Below are 24,121 nucleotides of genomic sequence, written 5' to 3' on the forward strand. Positions count from 1 at the left end.
TATGTGTATATACTGATGAGAATCTACCTCACCTCTATGTGTATATACTGATGAGAATCTACCTCACCTCTATGTGTATATACTGAGGAGAATCTACCTCACCTCTATGTGTATATACTGAGGAGAATCTACCTCACCTCTATATGTATATACTGAGAAGAATTTACCTCACCTTTATGTTTATATACTGAGGAGAATCTATCTCACCTCTATGTGTATATACTGAGGAGAATCTACCTTACCTCTATGTGTATATACTGAGAAGAATCTACCTCACCTCTGTGTGTATATACTGAGGAGAATCTACCTCACCTCTATGTGTATATACTGAGGAGAATCTACCTCACCTCTATGTGTATATACTGAGGAGAATCTACCTCACCTCTATGTGTATATACTGAGGAGAATCTACCTCACCTCTATGTGTATATACTGAGGAGAATCTACCTCACCTCTGTGTGTATATACTGAGGAGACTCTACCTCACCTCTATGTGTATATACTGAGGAGAATCTACCTCACCTCTCCGTGTATATACTGAGGAGAATCTACCTCACCTCTCTGTGTATATACTGAGGAGAATCTACCTCACCTCTGTGTGTATATACTGAGGAGAATCTACCTCACCTCTGTGTGTATATACTGAGGAGAATCTACCTCACCTCTGTGTGTATATACTGAGGAGAATCTACCTCACCTCTCTGTGTATATAGAGGAGAATCTACCTCACCTCTGTGTGTATATACTAAGGAGAATCTACCTCACCTCTATGTGTGTATATACTGAGGAGAATCTACCTCACCTCTGTGTGTATATACTGAGGAGAATCTACCTCACCTCTATGTGTGTATATACTGAGGAGAATCTACCTCACCTCTATGTGTATATACTGAGGAGAATCTACGTCCCCTCTATGTGTATATACTGAGGAGAATCTACCTCACCTCTATGTGTATATACTGATGAGAATCTACCTCACCTCTATGTGTATATACTGATGAGAATCTACCTCACCTCTATGTGTATATACTGAGGAGAATCTACCTCACCTCTATGTGTATATACTGAGGAGAATCTACCTCACCTCTATGTGTATATACTGAGGAGAATCTACCTCACCTCTATGTGTATATACTGAGGAGAATCTACCTCACCTCTATATGTATATACTGAGAAGAATTTACCTCACCTTTATGTTTATATACTGAGGAGAATCTATCTCACCTCTATGTGTATATACTGAGGAGAATCTACCTTACCTCTATGTGTATATACTGAGAAGAATCTACCTCACCTCTGTGTGTATATACTGAGGAGAATCTACCTCACCTCTATGTGTATATACTGAGTAGAATCTACCTCACCTCTATGTGTATATACTGAGGAGAATCTACCTCACCTCTATGTGTATATACTGAGGAGAATCTACCTCACCTCTATGTGTATATACTGAGGAGAATCTACCTCACCTCTATGTGTATATACTGAGGAGAATCTACCTCACCTCTATGTGTATATACTGAGGAGAATCTACCTCACCTCTATGTGTGTATATACTGAGGAGAATCTACCTCACCTCTGTGTGTATATACTGAGGAGAATCTACCTCACCTCTGTGTGTATATACTGAGGAGAATCTACCTCACCTCTGTGTGTATATACTGAGGAGAATCTACCTCACCTCTGTGTGTATATACTGAGGAGAATCTACCTCACCTCTCTGTGTATATACTGAGGAGAATCTACCTCACCTCTCTGTGTATATACTGAGGAGAATCTACCTCACCTCTCTGTGTATATACTGAGGAGAATCTACCTCACCTCTATGTGTGTATATACTGAGGAGAATCTACCTCACCTCTGTGTGTATATACTGAGGAGAATCTACCTCACCTCTATGTGTATATACTGATGAGAATCTACCTCACCTCTATGTGTATATACTGAGTAGAATCTACCTCACCTCTATGTGTATATACTGAGGAGAATCTACCTCACCTCTATGTGTATATACTGAGGAGAATCTACCTCACCTCTATGTGTATATACTGAGGAGAATCTACCTCACCTCTATGTGTATATACTGAGGAGAATCTACCTCACCTCTATGTGTATATACTGAGGAGAATCTACCTCACCTCTGTGTGTATATACTGAGGAGAATCTACCTCACCTCTGTGTGTATATACTGAGGAGAATCTACCTCACCTCTGTGTGTATATACTGAGGAGAATCTACCTCACCTCTGTGTGTATATACTGAGGAGAATCTACCTCACCTCTGTGTGTATATACTGAGGAGAATCTACCTCACCTCTCTGTGTATATACTGAGGAGAATCTACCTCACCTCTCTGTGTATATACTGAGGAGAATCTACCTCACCTCTCTGTGTATATACTGAGGAGAATCTACCTCACCTCTATGTGTGTATATACTGAGGAGAATCTACCTCACCTCTGTGTGTATATACTGAGGAGAATCTACCTCACCTCTATGTGTATATACTGATGAGAATCTACCTCACCTCTATGTGTATATACTGAGGAGAATCTACCTCACCTCTATGTGTATATACTGATGAGAATCTACCTCACCTCTATGTGTATATACTGAGGAGAATCTACCTCCCCTCCGTGTGTATATACTGAGGAGAATCTACCTCACCTCTATGTGTATATACTGAGAATATACTGAAAGGCTGTAAAATACATAAGGAAGTAGCCATGGGCTGCAGGGATGGATCATTTATGTCTAACAAGGGGCTGCAACCTCCAGTCCGGGGGTAAATTTGAATAAAAGGGGTGTTACCTTTAAGGGTATAAAGTGAGGAGAGTGGGAGGGGTGGCACATTCTGCAGAGGGACATCAGTACATGCAGCCTGAGGAGAATCTAACATTGCTCCATGTGTATACATATTTAATTTCTCAATTCCTCTGAAGTAACCACGGCTCCATAAAATTTCTTATGCGAACAACAGGTAAACCTGTGCTAAATTAACTCGGGTGAAACTGAGTATACCAGCTAGTATATATATATATATATATATATATATATACACACACACACACTTCTTTAAGGGGAGGGACATTATTAACAGTGTGTGTGCGTGTATATATATATTCCTAATATACTCCTTCTAGGGGAAGGATGTTACTGACAATGAATGTAATTAAAGTGTTTGTCTGCCCAGTTTGATGCCAGCTGTTTCTTGCCCAGGCTGCATCACCCTCAGTCTGTTGGCAGTGTTAGATCAGCGGCCCGACCCCACTTAAGCCTTTGAATCGTGTCGTGTGCCGAAATGCCCCTTTTTGATGCCCCTTTCTGCGGTCCTCCTCTGGGCCGGTCACTGTAGTATAATGTATCGGGCCGGATGCGATTCTGGATGTGGGATCTGGCCCTGTGCCCACGTTCCGGACCCTTCTACTGCACTGCGGATGGTCCGCACGTTCTGGACACTTCTACTGCACTGCGGGTGGTCCGCACGTTCTGGACACTTCTACTGCACTGCGGATGGTCCGCACGTTCCGGACACTTCTACTGCACGGTGGGTGGTCCGCACGTTCTGGACACTTCTACTGCACGGTGGGTGGTCCGCACGTTCTGGACACTTCTACTGCACTGCGGATGGTCCGCACGTTCTGGACACTTCTACTGCACGGCGGGTGGTCCGCATGGCTCGCTATCGCACATGCTCAGTACAGCTTTTTTTGCTTTTTTTCAAGTTCCGCCTTTCCCGAATTGTCGCTGGGTGATGATGCGGAATCTGCGGCCTTTCTGCAATGTCAGGCCGTAAGGGCCGCCGGTCGGACAGCTGCCATTGACTGCAACGACTGCACAGAAATAGAGCGTGCTGCCATTAGTCCGCCGCCGTGTGGAGGGGAGCGTGTTTTTCCGTAGCGTGCTCTGGCGGTACCGGCTGCGGATTCCACAATGCACATCCGCCCGTGTGCAGGCGGCCTCAGTCACAGCACCGTCAGGCGGCCCCCCGCAGTGTACTGTGCGCCCCTGTGAATGAGCGCCTCACGAACCAGCAAGGACACTGGAGAAATGTCTGGTGAACAGGAAGCTCCTTCAGCCCGGCGCCCGCCAGCACTGTGTGCAATCACCCTCACACCCACATTACCCGCGGAGTCACGCCCCCCGGTGAGCTGCTGACAGATGTCACCGACCACCGGCACAGCTCCGCCGACATTCCCTCCGGTGCGCTGAGAGGACTGCACGGCAACCAATCAGCACCCGCACAGCTGTGACCAATCAGCTCGCAAGGTTCTGCCGGGCGCCTCGCTGATTGGCTGTGCGGTGACGTCGCTTAGCACGTGACCTGCAGTCTGCTCGCCACCAGCAGGGGAAGGTCCGCAGCCCAAAACTTCCCGCCAAGCAGATTCGCGCGGGGAGAAGCTGCGGGAAGGGAGAAGACTGAGGGGAGCAGCGGAGCCTGAAGAGTGACCCCAACGGTTTATAGTCACCATGCCTGGCCGAGGAGCAGCGGGCACCGACGAGGCGAAGCCGCGTCTGACAGGTAATCCGTCACCGTCCGTCCGCTGCTGTCCTGTGGAGGAGAGCGGCTGGCGGCCTCCGTTGTGTCCCGGGAGTTAGGACTGAGCTGCCCCGTGTCCCCCACAGCCCTCCTGCCCCGCAGACTCCTCATGGAGCCGTCTGCTCTTTGTCGTCCTGGCTCATCTGGGAGGCAGCAGTGTGTTCTAGTGGCCTGCAGGGGGCAGTGTGCTGGGGTGACAAGGGGGGGGGGGGGGGGGGGGGGGGGGTCTCACACCTGTCGGGGGGGCCACTTCTGTGTTCGGGGAGCAGTTAAAAGGAATCTGCGAGGCTGAACGGCGCCATCTCTGGACAGAGCTGAACAGCGGCTGACTAATGGCGTCCATCCGGTGTCCGCGGCTGACTGGAAATGCGTCCGTCCGCGGCTGAACAGCGCCCTCTGGAGAGAACCCCGAACAGCGGCTGACTGTAATGGCGTCCGTCCGGTGTCGGCGGCTGAATGGCGCCATCCGTAGAGAACCGAACAGCAGCTGACTGGAAATGCGTCCGTCCGGTGTCGGCGGCTGACTGGAAATGCGCCCGTCCGGTGTCGGCGGCTGACTGGAAATGCGCCCGTCCGGTGTCGGCGGCTGACTGGAAATGCGCCCGTCCGGTGTCGGCGGCTGACTGGAAATGCGCCCGTCCGGTGTCGGCGGCTGACTGGAAATGCGCCCGTCCGGTGTCGGCGGCTGACTGGAAATGCGCCCGTCCGGTGTCGGCGGCTGACTGGAAATGCGTCCGTCTGCGGCTGAACAGCGCCCTCTGGAGAGAACCCCGAACAGCAGCTGACTGGAAATGCGCCCGTCCGGTGTCGGCGGTTGACTGGCGTAATCTCTGGAGGAAACCGAACAGCGGCTGACTGTAATGGCGTCTGTCCGGTGTCGGCGACTGACTGGGAATGCGTCCGTCCGCGGCTGAACAGCGCCCTCGGGAGAGAACCGAACAGCAGCTGACTGGAAATGCGTCCGTCTGGTATCCGCGGCTGAATGGCGCCCTCTGTAGAGAACCGAATGGCGGCTGACTGGAAAGGCGTCCGTCCGGTGCCGGCGGCTGACTGGAAAGGCGTCCGTCCGGTGCCGGCGGCTGACTGGAAAGGCGTCCGTCCGGTGCCGGCGGCTGACTGGAAAGGCGTCCGTCCGGTGCCGGCGGCTGACTGGAAAGGCGTCCGTCCGGTGCCGGCGGCTGACTGGAAAGGCGTCCGTCCGGTGCCGGCGGCTGACTGGAATGCCGTAACTGCAAGGGCGTCCACGGCGGAACGGCGCCCTCACTGGAGAGAACCAAACAGCGGCTGACTGTAAGGGCGTCCGTCCGGTGTCTGCGGCTGACTGTAAGGGCGTTCTAGTTATTGGGGTCTGCCCGGCGCTGCTTGGTTCTGTCCTTAGACAGAGCTCTTCAGCCGCGGGGATTCCCCTTCCCTGCTCCTCGAACAGAGCAGGAGACCGGATCCCCAACACAGGGGAGCCCCTAAATAATCCTTATGAGGACCCCGTTGTCTCCACACTACCTGCCCTCCTGTGGAGCTCCGGGGGCACCTCTACCCTCCACGCTGGCCTCGGCTCACTGGCGACAGAGTTCCGTGCTGTCAGCTGGACTGGGGTATCCTTAATCTAATGGGGGCTCTGGTTTGTATGTCTGGTCTCCTCGTCTGGGACCTTCGGAGGGTCCTCAGGTCCGGTCTTCAGCGCTCTGGTGGAGCCCAGTGCGGCGTTGTAGAGCTATGATGCCGTCTGAGCCAACGGAGTCCTATAAGAACGGTCTATGAAGATGTACGCCCGCTGCCCGTAGAGATCAGTAGCCATGAGGGCCGCCGTCACGTCTGCCTCACAGGTTGTTCTTGGAGTTTTGGCACAAAATCCCAGATTGCAGAACGCAGAATGCTGCACTACTTCATCCAGGAAAACTCCAGGCCAGGGGCAGATGGTTCTACTGTAATCATTGGGGTCTGTCTGAGCCCGGCATGTGCGGACCCCAGCGGTTCCAGGGTTTGTTTTTCAGCTCTGGGGATGGGGCCACACACTAGACGTGATGCTGGAAGCAGGAGTCAGGGGGGGCCGTACGTTTCATGCTGTGCAGATTAGGAAATAAGACCAGACTGGCGGATGTAGATGAGTCCACACTTGAGGTTGGGTGTTTTTTTTTTTTTCTCTTTTGAGTTGGATAACCTGTAAGGCCCCCTGTCCACGGGCGTTGCGTTATCCCGTGGCGGATCAGGAGGCGGCAGGCTGATAGCGGAGATCCGTCTATCTGACAGATTCTCCGCGAGCTTCTCTGCTTGTGGCCAGGGGGCCGGCGCTTTCCATAGCAATGCTATGGAAAGCTTCAGACGGCGTGATTCACCGGCTATTTACCGCTGGTGAAATCACGCCCGTGGACAGGGGGCCTAAATGTTTGTGTTGTGTTTTTGTTTTAGGCTGCTCCTATCTCAATCATAGCATGTCCTAGTGATATGCCATCACTTTATGATCATCGGTGGTCTGACTTCTAGGACCCTTGTGGGTCATGCGAATGAAGGGGCCTGGAGTGCTGATGCGGCTGCACTCATCCGCAGCACGTCGGTGTCACAGTGTACAGATGTAGCAGAGTTTTATTTGAGATTTAGGCCGCCTGCAGACGGGCAGAAATTCCGTGGGGTGATTTCCCGCGGGATTTCCGCCACTGGAAGCCTGGATAGGATTGCATTAAGAAACGCAAACCTATGCAGACGACCGCACGAAAACTCACACGGCAAACAAACCGCGGCATGTTCTATTTCTGTGCGGGGCCCCGCACAGAAACGTCACTCACCCGGCTCTGGTCTGCGCATGCGCCAGCAGCTGGCACATGAAAGATCCGGAGCTGCGGGGCGCGGGTGAGTACGCGCTGCTCTCTGCAGGCGGTCGGGTCCCGCAGCGAGAATTCTCGCTGCCGGGTCCGACCTGGCCGTCTGCAGGCAGCCTAAAAAGGATTGTACCAGAATAGACTTAACTACTCATAAAATAGGTGCTGAGACCCCCACAGATCCAGAGGGGGCCCTGTGACATCTCCTCCACACTGCAGGCTCACTGCTACCCCACAGTAAGGAGGAGATGGAGCAGAGTGAGGGTTGAGCATGCATGTTGTCCCTCCATTGATTTTTCAGTGTGACTGCCAGAAATGGCCAAAAGCTTGTCCCGCTATTTCCGTCGCCCCCCCCTGGGATGAGTTCGGTGGTGCTTCATGTATCTGTAAGCCAGAGTGGAACCTAGAGGCAAAAACTACCATGTAATGATATGTACACCGTGTTACCGACTCGCTCATGGGATGCTTATAATTACTGCCATCTGAATGAGGACTAAGACAGGATCCCTGACTGATGAGCATCCTTCCTATGGCAATCTGTGCTGGACGGACCCCCATTGACTATAGTGGGGTCTTTCTGCTATACCTTCTGGCATCCTGTGCTGCCTCATCTGGGATTTTAGGCCGGATCTGTGCCAATGACTCAGGGAGCCTTCAATGCATATGTGAATGTGGCCTCATACAGAAGTTGGTAAGGCCAGCTGCACACAACCCGATTTGGATTGCAGAATCCACGATTGTCACCCATGCAGACAATCCGTGATATTCCTCATCCATTAGTAAGAATAGAACATGCGCATGTGTGCAGACAGTGACTGTGATTTTTTTTTTTTCCCGCTCGCAGAAAACAAAATCGCAGGATGTTTTATTACTCAATTGGCTTTCACTGAAGTCAATGGAAGCCGTCCAACCTGCGCGTGTCCAACAACGAGCCTTTCGGACCATCCGCAATAAAAAAAACTAAAAAAAACCAGGCACTCGCAGACGTGAGCCGGGTACAGGGCTGGATCTGATTGTGGGCTCCCGCGTGCGGGATCTGATCCGTTCGTGTGCAGCTGACCTGAAACAGATTAAGTTGATTACCTTCCAGCACTGCTCTATTCTCCGACATGTCAGACGTATAAAGCTTAACTTGGCAAGACGTTTAACCAGAAAGACCCCCTCATTGCCCACCACAACCATACCGAGCACGTCTTTTATCTTGTTTACAGGCGTTCTCTGTTCAGCATAATCTTTGCATGTCAGAATAGCCCAACAATGGCGAGATCAAATTTTCTTCCCATTGGGACTCTTACAGCCAGCTATAATCTGGTGGGAACATGGCCATAACTATTCACCTTCTGTACAGCAGCACCACCACAGGGGAAATGAAGTATTACAGTGCTTGCTCCAATCAGCAGGTTGCTTGTGTACTGCAGGACAGTGTCCAGAGGGAGCGCTGATCTCTAACCACTCCATCCGTCACTAGAGGATAATGGGGGTGGTAGTCCTCTGAGCACTGCCCCCTCTGGTCTTACCTGAGGATTGGCTGCTCGTTTGTGTATTGGGATACTTTGAGCCTCGGAGTTGATACATAACTGAAGTTGTGCACAGAGATGAATATTTGCTTTACTTTGAGATATCACAGGAGATTTGCGTTGTTGGGACTTCAGGTGGTCCTCTCAATCAAGGGCTAAGATGGGGATGACCCAGTGGTTCTTCTATGGGTATGCTAGGTGGGGGTCCCTGATTGCTGCAGAGGTGACGCAGCTTTCTAGTTACTTCTATAGAAGTTGCAGCTCGGCTATTGTTAGTTTCCATGACTCCGGTAGAAGTGAATAGAGAGGACTATGCATCTGCCACCTGGCTGTTGTGGCCTGCGGTTGCCTCACCAGGTTTATCAGTGTTTCCCCCGTTCTGGAAGTAGACACTACTTTTTATCCGTAGGATATGCCATACGCCCACCTTCCAATACTTGAGTTAATACCCGGCCCCCTTCAGTGTGGGGCACTTGTACATGGCACAGAGGGGCATGAACACCAAAGGGCTTTGTTTTCCCATCTGGACGTCTCTGAACAAGAACTAATAAAATTAAGTGAATTCCATCCCACCATAAACCTGACATTAAAGGGGTTGTCCCGCGCCGAAACGGGTTTTTGTTTTTTTTCAACCCTCCTGATTGGCTGGAATCGGCACGTGACGGGGCGGAGCTACAAGGAGCCGGCATCCAGCACGAGCGGCCCCATTGAGGAAAGAAGAAGACCCGGACTGCGCAAGCGCGTCTAATTTGGCCATTAGACGCCGAAAATTAGACGGCCTCCATGGAAACGAGGACGCTAGCAACGGAGCAGGTAAGTGAAAAACTTCTTATAACTTCTGTATGGCTCATAATTAATGCACAATGTACATTACAAAGTGCATTAATATGGCCATACAGAAGTGTATAGACCCACTTGCTGCCGCGGGACAACCCCTTTAAGCTACTTGGATACAGAAGTCAACTTTCTGGACGCCGCCATAAATTCAGACAGGCATCTGTAATGAAATCTCATTGGCTCACGTACCTCAGATGGGACAGTTTCCACCCCAAATATATTTTAAAAGTCCATAGTCTACAGCCAGGCAGTCGGATACAACCTGATCTGCTCCAACCCAACAGACAAGGATGGACTATTATACCATCTCAAACGGACATTTTGTAAATCAGGGCTACCATCCCACCTTAATGACAGGACAGGATACATTGTTGTGTAGCTGATCCGGTGCTCTGGGTGTCCTATTGGAGAAACCGGATGAAGTCTCATCACCATACAAGTAGAGCGAGTCGGTGTTACCTGCAGAGCACTTCTATATCCAAAGACAGAACAGAATACATGAGGTTATTTTAAAAGCAACTTCAAATCCCAGAAAGACAGAAGAGTCTGGAATACAGGGGTCTGACCATCCGGTACCCTGAACACACGTCTGAGTATCAGGGTTCTATGATGGGCTATAACATCAGACCTGGCCCAGAGAGCGGGGGCCAAAGGCTCTGGAGAAACATCCAGTGGAGGCCATACATTCACACCTCCTTATCTGTGGACTAATTAAAGGGGTTGTCCCGCGGCGAAATCAAAAATTTTTTTTCTACACTCCCCCACATTGTGCCCCATTAAAAACAATCCCTTTGTTATTTAAAAAAAAACGCTTACCTGCATCCCCGTTCGGACAGCTTCTTCTTTTCTTCTTGTAAAGATGGCCGCGGGCCTTCTCCCACGGTGCACCGCGGGCCTTCTCCCACGGTGCACCGCGGGCCTTCTCCCACGGTGCACCGCGGGCCTTCTCCCACGGTGCACCGCGGGCCTTCTCCCACGGTGCACCGCGGGCCTTCTCCCACGGTGCACAGGGGATTACAGCCACCTAATTGGCTGATCGGCACCACGTGACGGAGGCGGAGCTACGATGACGCGGAGAAGAGGGAGGAGCCAGGACGCAGCTCGTGAGCCCGAAGGTAGACAGAAGAGGAATCCTTCGGTGCGCAAGCGCGACTGTTCGTTCGACTAAAGAAGCAGCTTTAGTCGGCGCCATGGAGACGGGGACGCCAGCATCGGAGGGGGTAAGTGTATAACTTCTGTATGGCCAATATTTAATGCACGATGTACATTACAAAGTGCATTAATATGGCCATACAGAAGTGTATAACCCCACTTGCTTTCACGGGACAACCCCTTTAAGGACTTCTCTCCCCCCTCATCTAGTTCTGTTTTTTTGTTTTGTTTGTTTTTTTATGCAAATTAATCACACTTTCTGTCCTTTGGGTGAAATAAATAAATATTTTGTTAGACATTAAAATGAACAATCGCCTTTTACTGGTTCGTGCAGATAAAGCGCTTACATTTCATTCACTTATTCTTTTAGTTGTTCATTCACTGTACAAGTGAATGTGAACGACTGACCAATCGCTGTTGACGCGCAGCGAGCTTTTTGCTTTTTCGTGTACATAAAGTGAACGATGAGCGCTCTAGAAAGACATCTAGTCCCTCTTATACTCCTGTATGGATCCTGCCATCACCACGTCCTCAGGCAGAGAGTTCCACAGTCTCACTGCTCTAACAGTAAAGAACCCCCTTCTGTGTTGGTGATGAAACCTGCTTTCCTCTAGACGTAGCGGATGTCCTCTTGTTACCGTCGCAGTCCTGGGTATAAACAGATCCTGGGAGAGATCCTTGTATTGTCCCCTCATGTACTTATACAGAGTTATTTGGTCGCCCCTTAGCCGTCTTTTTTCCGGGGTGAATAATCCCAGTTTTGGTGCCTCTCTGGGTATTCCAGTCCCGTCATTCTGTTTATTAGTTTAGTCGCCCTTCTTTGAACCCCTCCAGTACTGTAACATCCTTCCTGAGCGCCGGTGACCAGAACTGTACGCAGTATCTCCATTTTTCAAAAGCCATACCTTTTTTTTATTTTTCCGTCGCCGCGGCCGTATAAGGGCTTGTTTTTTGCGTTGCGAACTGTAGTTTTTATTGTTGCCATTTTTGGGTACATAGACTATATTATAAAACTCTTAATTTTTTGCTAGTGAGAAAAAACGCATCAATTCTGCCATATTTTTATTTTTTTTTTTTACAGCGTTAATCATGCAGCATAAATGACACAATCCATTTTTTTTTCTGCGGGTTGGTGCGATTACGATACCAAAAATATTATATATTCACTTTCTACGCAATAAAAACCCTTTTTGGGATTTTTTTTTCTAAATTCCTACATTCAACACCCTGTAACTTTTAATTTTTCGATGGATGGAGCTCTGCGAGGGCTTGTGTTTTGAGACAAGCTGTAGTTTTTAATGGTACCATTTTGGGATATATACAGGTTTTTTGATCATTCTTATTGCATTATTTGGGAGGCAAAATGAAAATAGCGTTTTGCCTCAGTACTTTAGGGGTTTTTTTTTGTTTTTTTTTGCCATGCAGCTTAAAACCTTTTTTAAATACTAATATGGGAAAGTTACAAAGTTTGGGGTTTTTTTTGTTGTTTCTTTTAACTTTTATTTTTTATTTTTCTTTATTTCTACACTATGTCCCTGTAAGGGACTTCCACAATAGCACCTATGATCGGGCATTGCAGGACTTCTGTCCTCCAACGCTTTGCTTGTTACAGTGATTTTAGGCACTGGCAATGCAGGACACCTGTGGCTGGCATCCTGTTGCCATGGCAACCCGTCGGGCTCTCTGCGATTATATTGCGAGAGTCTGACGTCACAGAGGGAGGGCTCTGCCTCTGTGAACCCTTTACATACTGCGATCAACATTTATCATGGTAGGGAAGGGGTTAACAGTGGGGGGCACTGTCCGATGCACCCCCGCTGTTGCAGAGGGAGGCTGGCCATCAGTGACAGCCGGCTCCCGCTGCTGGACTGCTTCTCGTGCTATCCTCAGGGCATAACTGTACATGTTGTTGCGCTAAGTACCTCCATGCCAGGAAGTACAGTTACACTCTGTGGCAGGAAGGGGGTAATGTCCCCATAGGGTACAACAACTTGCGATGGTTTGATCACTTCTGCAACATGATATGCCATAGCATTACATCATACTGCTATCGGGCAGGCAGTGTATCAAGCCACCCCACGGGCATGGCTTGATAGGCATTCTGCAAAGACAGCCCTGGGGCCTTTCAGAAGGCCCAAGGCTGCCATGACACCCGCACGGCTCCCTGCAATCTCATCACGGGGGGACTGCTTCGGATCCCTGAACATCGCTCGCGGAATTTAAATGCCGCTGTCAGAATTGACGTTGGCATTTAAAGGGTTAACGGCTTCGATGAGCTGGACAGCTGATCGGAGCTGTTGCTGTCGGGTGTCGGCAACGGGGTTTCACCTGGATTGCGAGGGCGATATCAAGCTGTGAAACGCGATCAGACATCGCCCATGCCAGTGTGAAGCTGGCTTGAGTCTGGTGCCATGGGAGGGCAGCACTCTGCATTTGTATATGTAACTCTTAGCAACTTTTTATTATATCGTATATTATATTGCAACTAAACGTTTCTGTATCTTTCAGTAATTCACCATGTAGTGACTGGAGGGAGAGGCAGTACATGGATTTCCATTAATCCTTTCACAATTGCATATAATATGCACTTTAAAGAAGAACGCAGCATGTTCTATTTTACTGCGTATTACACGTGCATATATATGCACTTGCATTGCATCTCTGCGGCGTTTATACGCAACATCGCTAAGCGTCAGAGCGAGAAAGAAAAAATTAAACCAGGAAGACTGTGCATAACGGTGTGAGCGAGGTACGTTGTCATGCACAGTAAAAAAATTGCTGCAATACTCTGACTCACAGCGGTAAAATGCTGCGTCTTATACAGTGTAAGGCCGGCTTCCCACGGCCGTCATGGGCTCCGCCGTGGAATTCCGTGGCGGAGCCCGTCATGGCGCCCCCAGAGACCCCAATTACTTCCGGATCTGGCGTCTTTCGTCCCGCATGACTCTTCGGCGCGCATGCGCAATAGAGTGCGTGGCGCGGCTGGCGGTGGAGCGGAGAAAGCGGTTTCATGCTATCTTCCGCTGTGCTACAGCAGAAGATAGCGTGACGGACTGCTTCCATTGGCTGCAATGGAAGCCGTCCACGCGCACACCCGCGGCAAATAGAGCATGCCGCGGGTGAGGTCGGGTGATTTCACGGTGCGAAATTCTGCACAGTGAGCATTGAGCTATTAGGATTGAACCTAATAGCTTCAGGCAACGTGACGGAAATCCATCAGTGGGAAGGAGCCCTAAACGTTTCTACCAGAGCGCGAAGAATTGAGGGTCTTCAGCTACTTTTAGCTTAAAAAAATTAGGAATAAAGTTTGTCAGCGGCGGATTCTATTGTCTTTTAATGTTTTACCCTTTCTTTTGCAGTTAAAGCTTCGTCTACAAAGTCTTTGAAGAAGATGGTACAAGGTACTTGGATCAGATTCTGTGTCTGTGTGGCTGGCATGATGACCATAGCCTGTGTGGGGGGTATGAGGGCTTATGGAGTGTTTTTGGCTCACTCTCTAATAGTTTTAATTTACTATTTCAGCTCGATTGCCCTTCAAACGTCTGAATCCTGTACCCAAGGAAGGAAATTCGCAGGGGAAAAAACAGAAAGTGTCTCAGAAAGCGCCCCCTGTTAATTCGATATGCCCACTTGATATTTCTCTGGAGGATACGGAGAATGGCACTGAAGCTGCAGATTTTAGTCCTCTCCCTAAGGCTGTTAATGGTTTGGGGCCTTTGGACAATTACATTAGAAAAACAAAAAAAACTTGCCTTGTGATTCCTAGCATCACTATTGACTTAACAGAAGATTCAAGTAATGGCGTAGCAGACCACATCCCATCAAATGGAACTGTTCAGTCCTCGCCAGCAGGAAATATTCCAGCTTCTCACACACTTGACTCTGTGGCATCCACACACAGTGATGTAGCTCACGGCAGTTCAAGCATACCTAGTACTGTACATAGTTGCACCAAGTCACAAACAGATGGTCCGAGATTATCCCCGCACGCCGTGGAGGCTCCTTCAGAGACAGCACTTGAAAATGCTTCAGTACTCACCACTCCAGTGAAGGCAATCGCAGAAGACCAAGACATGTCTGCGGACGATAGCCCCACGGGGTTTTCTTCCACTAGTTCTCCAATTTCAGCCAGTTCCCCAGAAGCTGCATCTAGTAATCAAAGAGATGCAAGCAGTTGTGTCCCAACAACGCCCCTTAATAAGGTATGTTAAAATGACTTATTTTGGTGCATAGTGTATTTTTAACTTTATTTTTTTGTGCACTGTGTATTATCAGTGCAGTACTAATACTGTCACACGATGCAGCATGTCCTATCTTGGTGGTATTATGTTCACGTACGCAGGCTGTGGGAATTGACTGTATGCAGCATGTACACGCGTGCTCCTGCATAAAAACAGCGCGCATAATACTCGCACGCTCGTGTGAGTGAGGCCTTATTGATATTAAATGCATGCTTTCCTCTAATGAATTTTAGATATAAATGTGTGAATGCAGTCCCACATATCAGTTGCTACATGACTAAAGGCCCTTTTACACACGATTAAAGCCATCTTTTGAGCGATAATCCTTGTGTGTAAGTGTGCGCCCATCATGCACTTACCATGCACTTTTTGTCCATCGCTGAGTTCAGCTCAGCTTAAAATCCATCGTCCCTGATGAAGGACCACAGGCTGAGCTCTCCGGGCAGTGCTGATAACCTTCTTTCAGCTGCTGTCTTGCTGGAGAACAATAGGGATGTATTTAGAGAGCAGACCACCCGATGTTCTCTAAATACATGCAAATGAAGCTAGTTAGCTACTAAAGGGCTTATTAGCCCATTAGTAGCTAATGCAAAATGATTGCTCAAAACTGTTTAGGCTCTGACAAATTTTGAGGGACCATCTGTGTGTGTAAATGGAGCTTAAGTGTAATCAGTATGCTATTATTATGGCCTAGTTATATGTAACTATTATCTCTCTATTTGTTCACACAAACTAAATTGAGCGATAATTGTTTAGTGTAACTAAACAGAAATGGACCACTTTTTGTACAGTTTAAGCTGACCCTTCAGTCTGTTTAAAAATCATCACGGGCTTCTCATCCTGTTTAAACACTCCCTAGTCAGCAATTCACTTCGGAGGTGAAGCATTGAGCAAGAAGTGGACAAGAAGCCCGCGATCCAGCGCTGAGGTCTGTAAACGCTCTGCACGAACACGGGACAACCTTAGCTGTGATGTCACCGCTCATGCTGGCCTTTCAAATGGCTGTCGACCCATGTAAAAGGGCCATCAGTGTAATCAGTGTGTTAGTGTAATGACCCATTTACTTGGGCCGACAGTCGTTTAGACAACTGCACGAGCGCTGACGTCACTGCTAAGGTCATCAGCGCTCGTACAGAGTTTTGATACTGCAAGATGGTGGTCTTCTTGCTCAGCGCTTCACCTTCTATATGAAGAGCTGAGTATCCAGCATTTACACAGGACGAGAAGTCCACGATCCAGTGATAGTTTTGAGCGATTTTCTATTCCCCCCCAAATTATGTCAATGGGACTTTCTAATGTTAAAAACGCATCGCATAAAAATCGCAGAGCGCCAACTGGTGATGAGTTCTTAACATTAGGAAGTTCTATTGACATTAGTGTTAAAAAAAGAACGCTGTGTTAATAAAGTGTGTGGACGCCCTAAGTAGTGTGGTCATTTTTTTTTTTTTTTGTTTTAATAGATGCAAAACAAATCCCACAAAAACCAGTCCCTGTGGTCACACTCAATTTGTTTATTTTTTTTGTGTGTGCATCATAAATTTTATATTTCTATAGTATGACCTGCAGGAGATTTACTTTTGGAGGCGGCCCGTGCAATAAGTGAATCTAAGTCAGGCTCTGCTAATGAGGATGAACCCTGCTGTTCTGGAGCTATCGTCTACCCTTGAGAAGGCTTCCAAGGACTGCTCCTCCAGGAATGGTGGTGGTGGTGGGGGGCAGCTTTATCCCACAGATGGACCCCTGTGTATGCATCAGAAATCAAATAATTTGGGGGCATCTTATTATGAATGGAGCTAATTAAGAAGCGGTGCATTAGGGCAACTGCAGCAGATATTTTACCAAACCCCAATATTGTAAAGAACGTGTTTTGGAGCACTCATAAAATTCCTGCATTATATTGACAATACTCCGCACCCGCCCAGCGGTGACCCCAATTATTATCGCTTATATAAAATCAGGCTGGGTAATAAAGCATTTTAAAATTAAGTTTGCCCGGGTGTAGACAGCTGAGAGACTTCAGTAGATGGGCACCTGGTACATTTCATAGGGGAGCTACGATTCTGCCAGCACCTGCACAGTATGGCGTGAAAATGTACAAGCTGTGCGAGAGTACATCAGGGGAAGGATACCATAATTGAGCCCCCAAAATGCTCACCCCTGCCTGCTGGGAATTGGTGACCCCACCAGGCCAGAGGGGGACCTTTCTTGGAGGGGGTCATCAAGGCCCTAATATTTGGGGACCAGAGAAAGGGGTGCCCAGTACTTCTGGAAGTGCAGCCGCCTGTGTTGTACCAGGGCAACACTTTTCTAGTAAAATTGACTAGGAGCCTGTTACCAATGCTGGACAAGGAAGGACCCCATATATCTGTGACACACAACCCGCTCTGCAGAAGCTTCACAATATACCGCCGGTCCCGGGGCTTTTTTTTTTTTTTGTTTGTGTTGACCTACCGTTATATGATGGACTCTGCGAACCTTATACATAAAGCCACATGTCGCTCCTTCCCTTCTGAGCCGGCCGTGTGCCTGAACAGCAGCTTACCTCCACATATGGGGCGTTTCTTAAAAACTGCAGAATCTGGGTAATACATTCTGAGCTTTTGTTCTCTAAGGGTGGATTCAGACGAGCGTGTTTATGTGCGTACAAATATGCGGCCCTATTAGAACCACTAGTTTCCTATGGTGTGTTCACATGTCCATGCGCAGAAGACCTCTGCAGCACAAGCACGCCGGAGCCGGACAGAAGAGAGCAGACAGCGCACGCACGTCTAATCCCGGCAGAAGGCAGCTTTAGTCGGCGCCATGGAGATGGGGATGCCAGCATCGGAGGGGTAAGTGTCTAACTTCTGTATGGCCAATATTTAATGCACGATGTATATTACAAAGTGCATTAATATGGCCATACAGAAGTGCTTAACCCCACTTGCTGCCGCGAGACAACCCCTTTAAGTTTTTCAGCACATTAGTGAAGTGAATTGGGGAAAAAAATACATTCTGCCATCTTGGGGGGGGGGGGGGGGGGTCTTGTTTCTACAGTTTTTTTTATTTTTATTTTTTTACAACGTTCACCTCCCTGGGTAAGGCCTCATGTCCACGGGGAAAATAATAATTAAAATCCGCAGCGGATCACCCGCGCGCGGATCCGCGCCCCATAGGAATGCATTGACCACCCGCGGGTAGCTAAATACCCGCGGATGGTCAATAAATGTGAATTAGAAAAATCATGGAGCATGAAAAAAAATGGACATGCTCCATTTAGGTGCGGATCACGCTCCGGATGGCCCCATTGATCTCTATGGGGTGCGGGAAATCCGCTGCGGGTGTTAAATGCCATTTATTTGGGTGCGTGAAATCTGCATGCGGATTACAAGTTTGGCTTCTTTTTCAGTGGCCTTGCATTTTTTTTCACGCGCAGATGCAAAAATGCCATCCGCGTGCATACACGCGTGAAAAAAAACGCATCCGCGTGTCATCCGCATGCAATAAAATACTATTTTAAGCTCATCCGCACTGCATCCGCGGCCCAAATCCGCGTTACAAATCCGGAGCAGATTTGATTTTCCCCGTGGACATGAGGCCTTAATGCTGTTTTGATCGGACCTTTATGGACGCAGTGATACTAAATTTATTTTTTTTGTCTTTTATTATAAGCAAGGCAAAAGTTGTTTTTCTTTTTTACTTTTAGAACCTTTTTAAATCACTTTTGGAACCCTCTTTTTACTTTTAAGTCCCCGTAGTGGACATGAACTAGGAATGGTTTGATAGCTCCTGCAGTATGATGTAATACCATAGTACTACATTGTACCATGATCTGACAGGCAGTCTGCATTGGCAACCCTGGGGGCTTTCAGAGAGCCCCAGGCTGCCATGGCAACCTAATGGCACCCTGTGATTTAATTCAAGACATCGATTGGGGCATTTGAACTCCGCTGTCAGAATTGCTTGCAGTTAGTGTCAGCAGGTGCGATCAGCAGTGGAACTGATCGGATGCTGTCAGCCTACACATGGCTGCAACATCCACACTGTATGGAGCCCGATCAATCCCCCTCGTGCAAACGCGGAACCTCTGACGTAAATGTACATTCTGGAGCGTTAATTGGTCCTTTAAAAAAAATAATTATAAAAAATCAGCTCTTGAAATTTGCTAGTAAATGTGAAAAATTACTGCTAAATGTCTATACTTTGTGGAGGCCTAAAATTAACGAATTGGAATCGAGAAAGGCGTACGGCAAGGCTGCATTCTATCACCAGTCCTTTACAATCTGTATGCAGAAACCATCACAGGGCGATGCAATCTGGACAAATTAGAAATTAGAGTGGCAGAAATGTCAACCTCCGATATGCAGATGACACCACATCGCATGGCGGAAAGTGAGAGGGACCTGGAATACCTTATCCAACTAGCGCAAAAGGAAAGCGAATGCATGGGACTGTACCACAACAGCAAGAAAACGACAGTCATGACCGCGGTAGGTAATGGGACAGTGAACATAAACATCAACAACGAAGAAGTCGAGACGGTCCAAGATTTTCATCTTCCTTGGATCCAAAATTGCAACGGGCAATCTGGACCGGAAATCAAGAGACGGATTACACTTGGTAGGAATGAAATACAAGGAATGGAAAAACAAGGATATTAGCATTGCAACAAATACCAGACTGGTCGATGCAATCGTCTTTCCCATAATGACGTATGGCTGCGAAAGTTGGACGTTAAGAAAAACAGAAAATTGATGCATTTGAACTCTGGTGCTGGAGGAGAATGTTAGGGATACCGGACCGCCATGACAACGAATAAGGTAGTTTTAGATCGCGCCAAACCGAAAATATCACTAGAGGGCAAAATCACCAAACAGCGGCTCTCTTTATGGACACGTGATGCGTGCGAACTCGCTGGAAACAGGACTGATGCTCAGCAAGGTCAGTGGGAAGAGAAGATCAGGACCACAAAGAACAAGATGGTGAGATACAATCAAGGCACCACCAACATGTCAATCACAGAACTGAAAGAAGACGGGAATGTGTGGAGAACATTAATCGCTTCAGACCTTCAGTCACTCCATGGATCATCATCAAAATTAACGCTCTGTCTTAAGCTCCATTCACACTGGTGAGCGTGATGTCTGGCCAAGAAACTGCCCAATTATCGGGCTTGCCAGCATGGGTTTTACCCACGGATGTGGGTGGTTTTCACTCAACAATGCGTCGCATCACTTCTGTTGGGATTCTCAGTCGCATATTTCACGCTCGCTTGGAGGATCGCAACTGCTGCACGGTTAAAAACGCAATCCACTGTCGGGTCCACACGTGACGCGGTTATTGGCCACAGGGTTATTAAATATCAATTTGTTTTCCATCTGTAAGAACAATGTAGCAAATAACTGCGTTTCAAACCCGACGCTATTCACAATCAGTCGTGTGCATTTTGGCGTTTGTCCGTGCAGAATGCTATTGTGGGAATACGTTGCAAAACTGCATGTGTTTTTTCAGTGCCTCTTCACCTCCCAATTCTTTGCGCGGTCAGCGCGCCCCTTCAACTGGTACCTGCCGGCCTCTAGTGAGTGCAATGCCACCTGTGCAATCTGGCCTCCCAGAAAATAAATGGCACCGCAGACTTCACGCTCATTCACACGGGCGTATGCAATTTTGCTCTTTCAAAAACTCAATGCATGTGCATGTTTTTGCTCTGTGTGTGCGTGTTCTTGCTAGGTCTTTAGTGTCTGTGTGTCTTACATCTGTAGCATCAGAGCTCACTGCATTTTTTCCCATGTAGGAAAGTCCAAGTGATGGCGGTTGCTTTTTTACGCACTTTTCTTTTGGTTGTGACAATGTATATGCATGCTGATATGTATCCACTGTGTGTGTTTTTTTTTGTTTTTTTTTTAATTCTTTAACCTGCACATGGAAGGAAATGCAGCACCACCTAGTGGATGGCAACATTATTACAAGTCAAGTTCAGAATTTTTATCAAGTTTTAAAACAAACAAAAAATTATGATTTCGGAGGGGGACATCCCTTTTGCCTCCTTCAGACCTTTCATATTTTCCACTTATGGAAAAATCCCGGGCTGAGGCTCAATTCATTTTGCATTTTTTGTTTAACCCATTAACAACCATATGTCTTTTGGCGGCGGTTTTATTCTGCAGCGCCGTCTTTTGTGGGTCTCCCATGACTGGGAGTGTGTGCTCGGCTGTTGGATGACAGTTGGGCACTTGCTCTAACACTGGGGGCCGAAGAAACTGGATTGCTGATGTTTGACCATTTACACGCCGCTCTCAAAGCGACCGCAGCATGTAAAGGGCTGACAGAGGGAGGAGACTACCTCCCGTCCATTAGTCTCCTGTGATGTGATCGCAGGGTCCCGATGGGCTGCTGTCGCACCTGGAAGCTTTAATGTAGCCTCTGGGTCTGTCAGCTACGGTGGCCTATGAGGCTCAGCCTCTGGATTAGTTTTTATAGGCTTTCTAATAAACTGCTATACTGATGTATAGTAGGAAGATGCTGATGTCCCTAGTGGGATAAAAATAAAATATAAAACAAATAAGCGTCAACACCCCACCTATCCCCATTACTATGTAAAAAAACGCACATTGCTGCGTTTATGGCGAAAATGGCGTTTTGTTTTTTTTTTTTTCCATGTGCACTGTAGAGAAAAAGCTGTCTTTAAAACTACATATTAGCAAAAATAAACCTACCAACTGTGGCCCTAATCTTCTGTCGGCACGCACAGCGGGGCCCAAAATGAAAGGGGCAGCGGGTGGCTTTCAGAACAGAAATTTTGCTTGAAGGTGAGTTAAGCCCCATTGCCCACTTGTAGAGGCCTTGTGCTATCAAAACAATAGAGAACCACCAACAATGACCCCACTTTAAAAACTAGACCCCCTTACTGAATTAATCTAGGGGTGTGCTGTGTATTTTGACCCCACAGTTTTTCTTTCAAAATATATTTATTGAGGTTTTCTTTTACAAATCCCATTATGACCTAACTGAACATGACCCGCTTATCAGGTTAGAGAGATACATTACTTTGTAGAGTAGCATAGGATATATTACGGTCCATTAAAATTCCAAAGAAGAAAAATGAGACTTTTGTATATAGTATTGGAGATACTGATCTAATTACATATCTTTATCTAGTAATAACCCCGATAGCACGATAATTAGGTTCGACCTGCATAACAGAACATATTCTAGTAAACCTGAACATGGGCCATGCGACCTGCGGGCCCGTACCACTCTGGAGCACCAACTAAGGCCCTGCCAGCGGTAGGTTGTGAGGCCTCAGGGGTAGTTTAAGATGTAAACCTTGCTATAAAACTGTCAAAGGGGTAGAAAGATGAGGCGAGTGCATGTATGTATATGGGCCCACCTGGCGCATACCCACTTAACTCTATTACAAGTATCGAGTACAATTTAAGAACAAAAGGAAAGGAAGTAAGAGAGAGGAAGAGGTAGCAAAGAAAGGAAAATAATGAATTGAGACGAGTAAGAGAAAGGAAGAAAAAGGAGGAAAAAAAGGGGGGGGGGGGTAAGGTAGGAAATGGTGCTCTCTGCCCCAGTCCCACGCATATTAAATTGAAGTAGGATACTGACCCTCAGTGTTGTTGGGGTGCACTGTGACATCGCAATGTTCAACCATCAGCGAGCCATTTAGAGAACGCCGCGGAGTTCCTATAATCTATCACACTGTCCAAGTGTTGGAAAAGTTGTCGATTCCCTGGTCCAACACCAAGTCAGAGCTCCTTATCTCTTCCATGTACCTCATAAAATCTAGAGCCTCTGCCCACATGGCGCTCGTTAACGCTCCCCTCTTTTCCCAGTGAAGGGGGGATAATGTGACGCATAGCCATAATAAAATGCCTCAGGAGTCCCTTCTTGGCTTGAGAGATGGGGCCCGGGAAAATGGACAGGAGAGCAATCTCGGGAGTGAAGACCAGGGAGGTCCTACACACTGCTCCATGTAGCCTAGCGACGCCGCCCCAGCGAGGAGTGTTTTGACCCCACTTTTTTTTTTTTTTTTTCCAATGAATCTAAGCAATGCGGAAGGGAAAAAAATGCAATTTTCATTATTTTTTTTGGGGGGGGGGGGGGGGGGGGGCAATTCGTCATTTTAAAGTGTTTTTGTACAATACACATCTGAATGAAGACTTTCACCCCAGAATGGATCCCCCTGTTTGTCCCGTGTTCAGAAACAATACCCATTGTAGCCCCAATCTGCTTACAGGACACATGGCTTGGAGCTCAGGGCACGACTGAATAAATTCCAGGCCCCATTGCTCACTTATATGGAAAAATAATTGACTCTCTAAAAGGATATTAATGTAAACTGTCTGGCATGTTTGAAGACGGGTAATTACGGAGGCTGGATGGGTTTGGCACTTGGGGCAATAAAACCGGGTATCCCCCCTCCTCTCATGCTTGCTGCAAACCCGACACTTTGGGGGTATTTCCAGACCTCAGCGGCAGGGCTGGGGTGTAAAGTGGCGCTCTGTGAGGCTTCGTAATCTTGATGAGGTGCGGCGGTCTCACAGAGAAGGCGCTCAACAAGCTGCTCCTGGAACTGCAGGAAGGCGAGCGTTCCCGGGGCTTCTTGTAAAATACGCATTATAGGTAGCGATCTGAATAATGCCGTGATCACGCGTCCGTATGTGGGATCCACTTGCAGAAGATTACGTAATTCCAACCCCCTAATGTGAGCAGAATTGCATAATCCCGTGTATTTGATTTATATGCATATTACCGCTGATCAAACGCATTCGGAATCGCAATTTCCATCTAATCGTGTGAGACCAGCCTAAGGTAGATTGCTACCTTTTTGACTGAGGACCACTCAGTGGGGCCACCAGTCACTGCTCCAGGCTCTTCTCTACCTTTTGGTAGCCATGGGTAAGAAGATATTAATTTCTCAGGTCCTCCCCGGCATTTTGCGGGTGTGTGCATGCATAGTAGCCAGGGAAGGTCTGTGGAGGACTATGCGGAGGCCTTTGGCTTTCACCCCTCCACCCCACCTTTACACAATCGCC

General features: G+C 47.9%; 1 protein-coding gene across 1 annotated transcript in view; it reads left to right on the top strand.

Moving 5' to 3' along the window:
• Positions 1 to 4,339: 4,339 nt before the first annotated feature.
• The window catches only part of CHAF1A (chromatin assembly factor 1 subunit A), a 65,629-nt gene continuing 45,847 nt past the window's right edge, over positions 4,340 to 24,121 (top strand). The window contains exons 1-3 of the mRNA XM_066574456.1: positions 4,340 to 4,520; positions 14,217 to 14,258; positions 14,380 to 15,059. Coding sequence (XP_066430553.1) covers positions 4,469 to 4,520; positions 14,217 to 14,258; positions 14,380 to 15,059 — 774 coding nt within the window. The 5' untranslated portion in view covers positions 4,340 to 4,468. The remainder of the gene's footprint in view (positions 4,521 to 14,216; positions 14,259 to 14,379; positions 15,060 to 24,121) is intronic.

The sequence above is a fragment of the Eleutherodactylus coqui genome, chromosome 7 (genome assembly GCF_035609145.1).
Source record: "Eleutherodactylus coqui strain aEleCoq1 chromosome 7, aEleCoq1.hap1, whole genome shotgun sequence".
Lineage (NCBI taxonomy): Eukaryota > Metazoa > Chordata > Amphibia > Anura > Eleutherodactylidae > Eleutherodactylus > Eleutherodactylus coqui.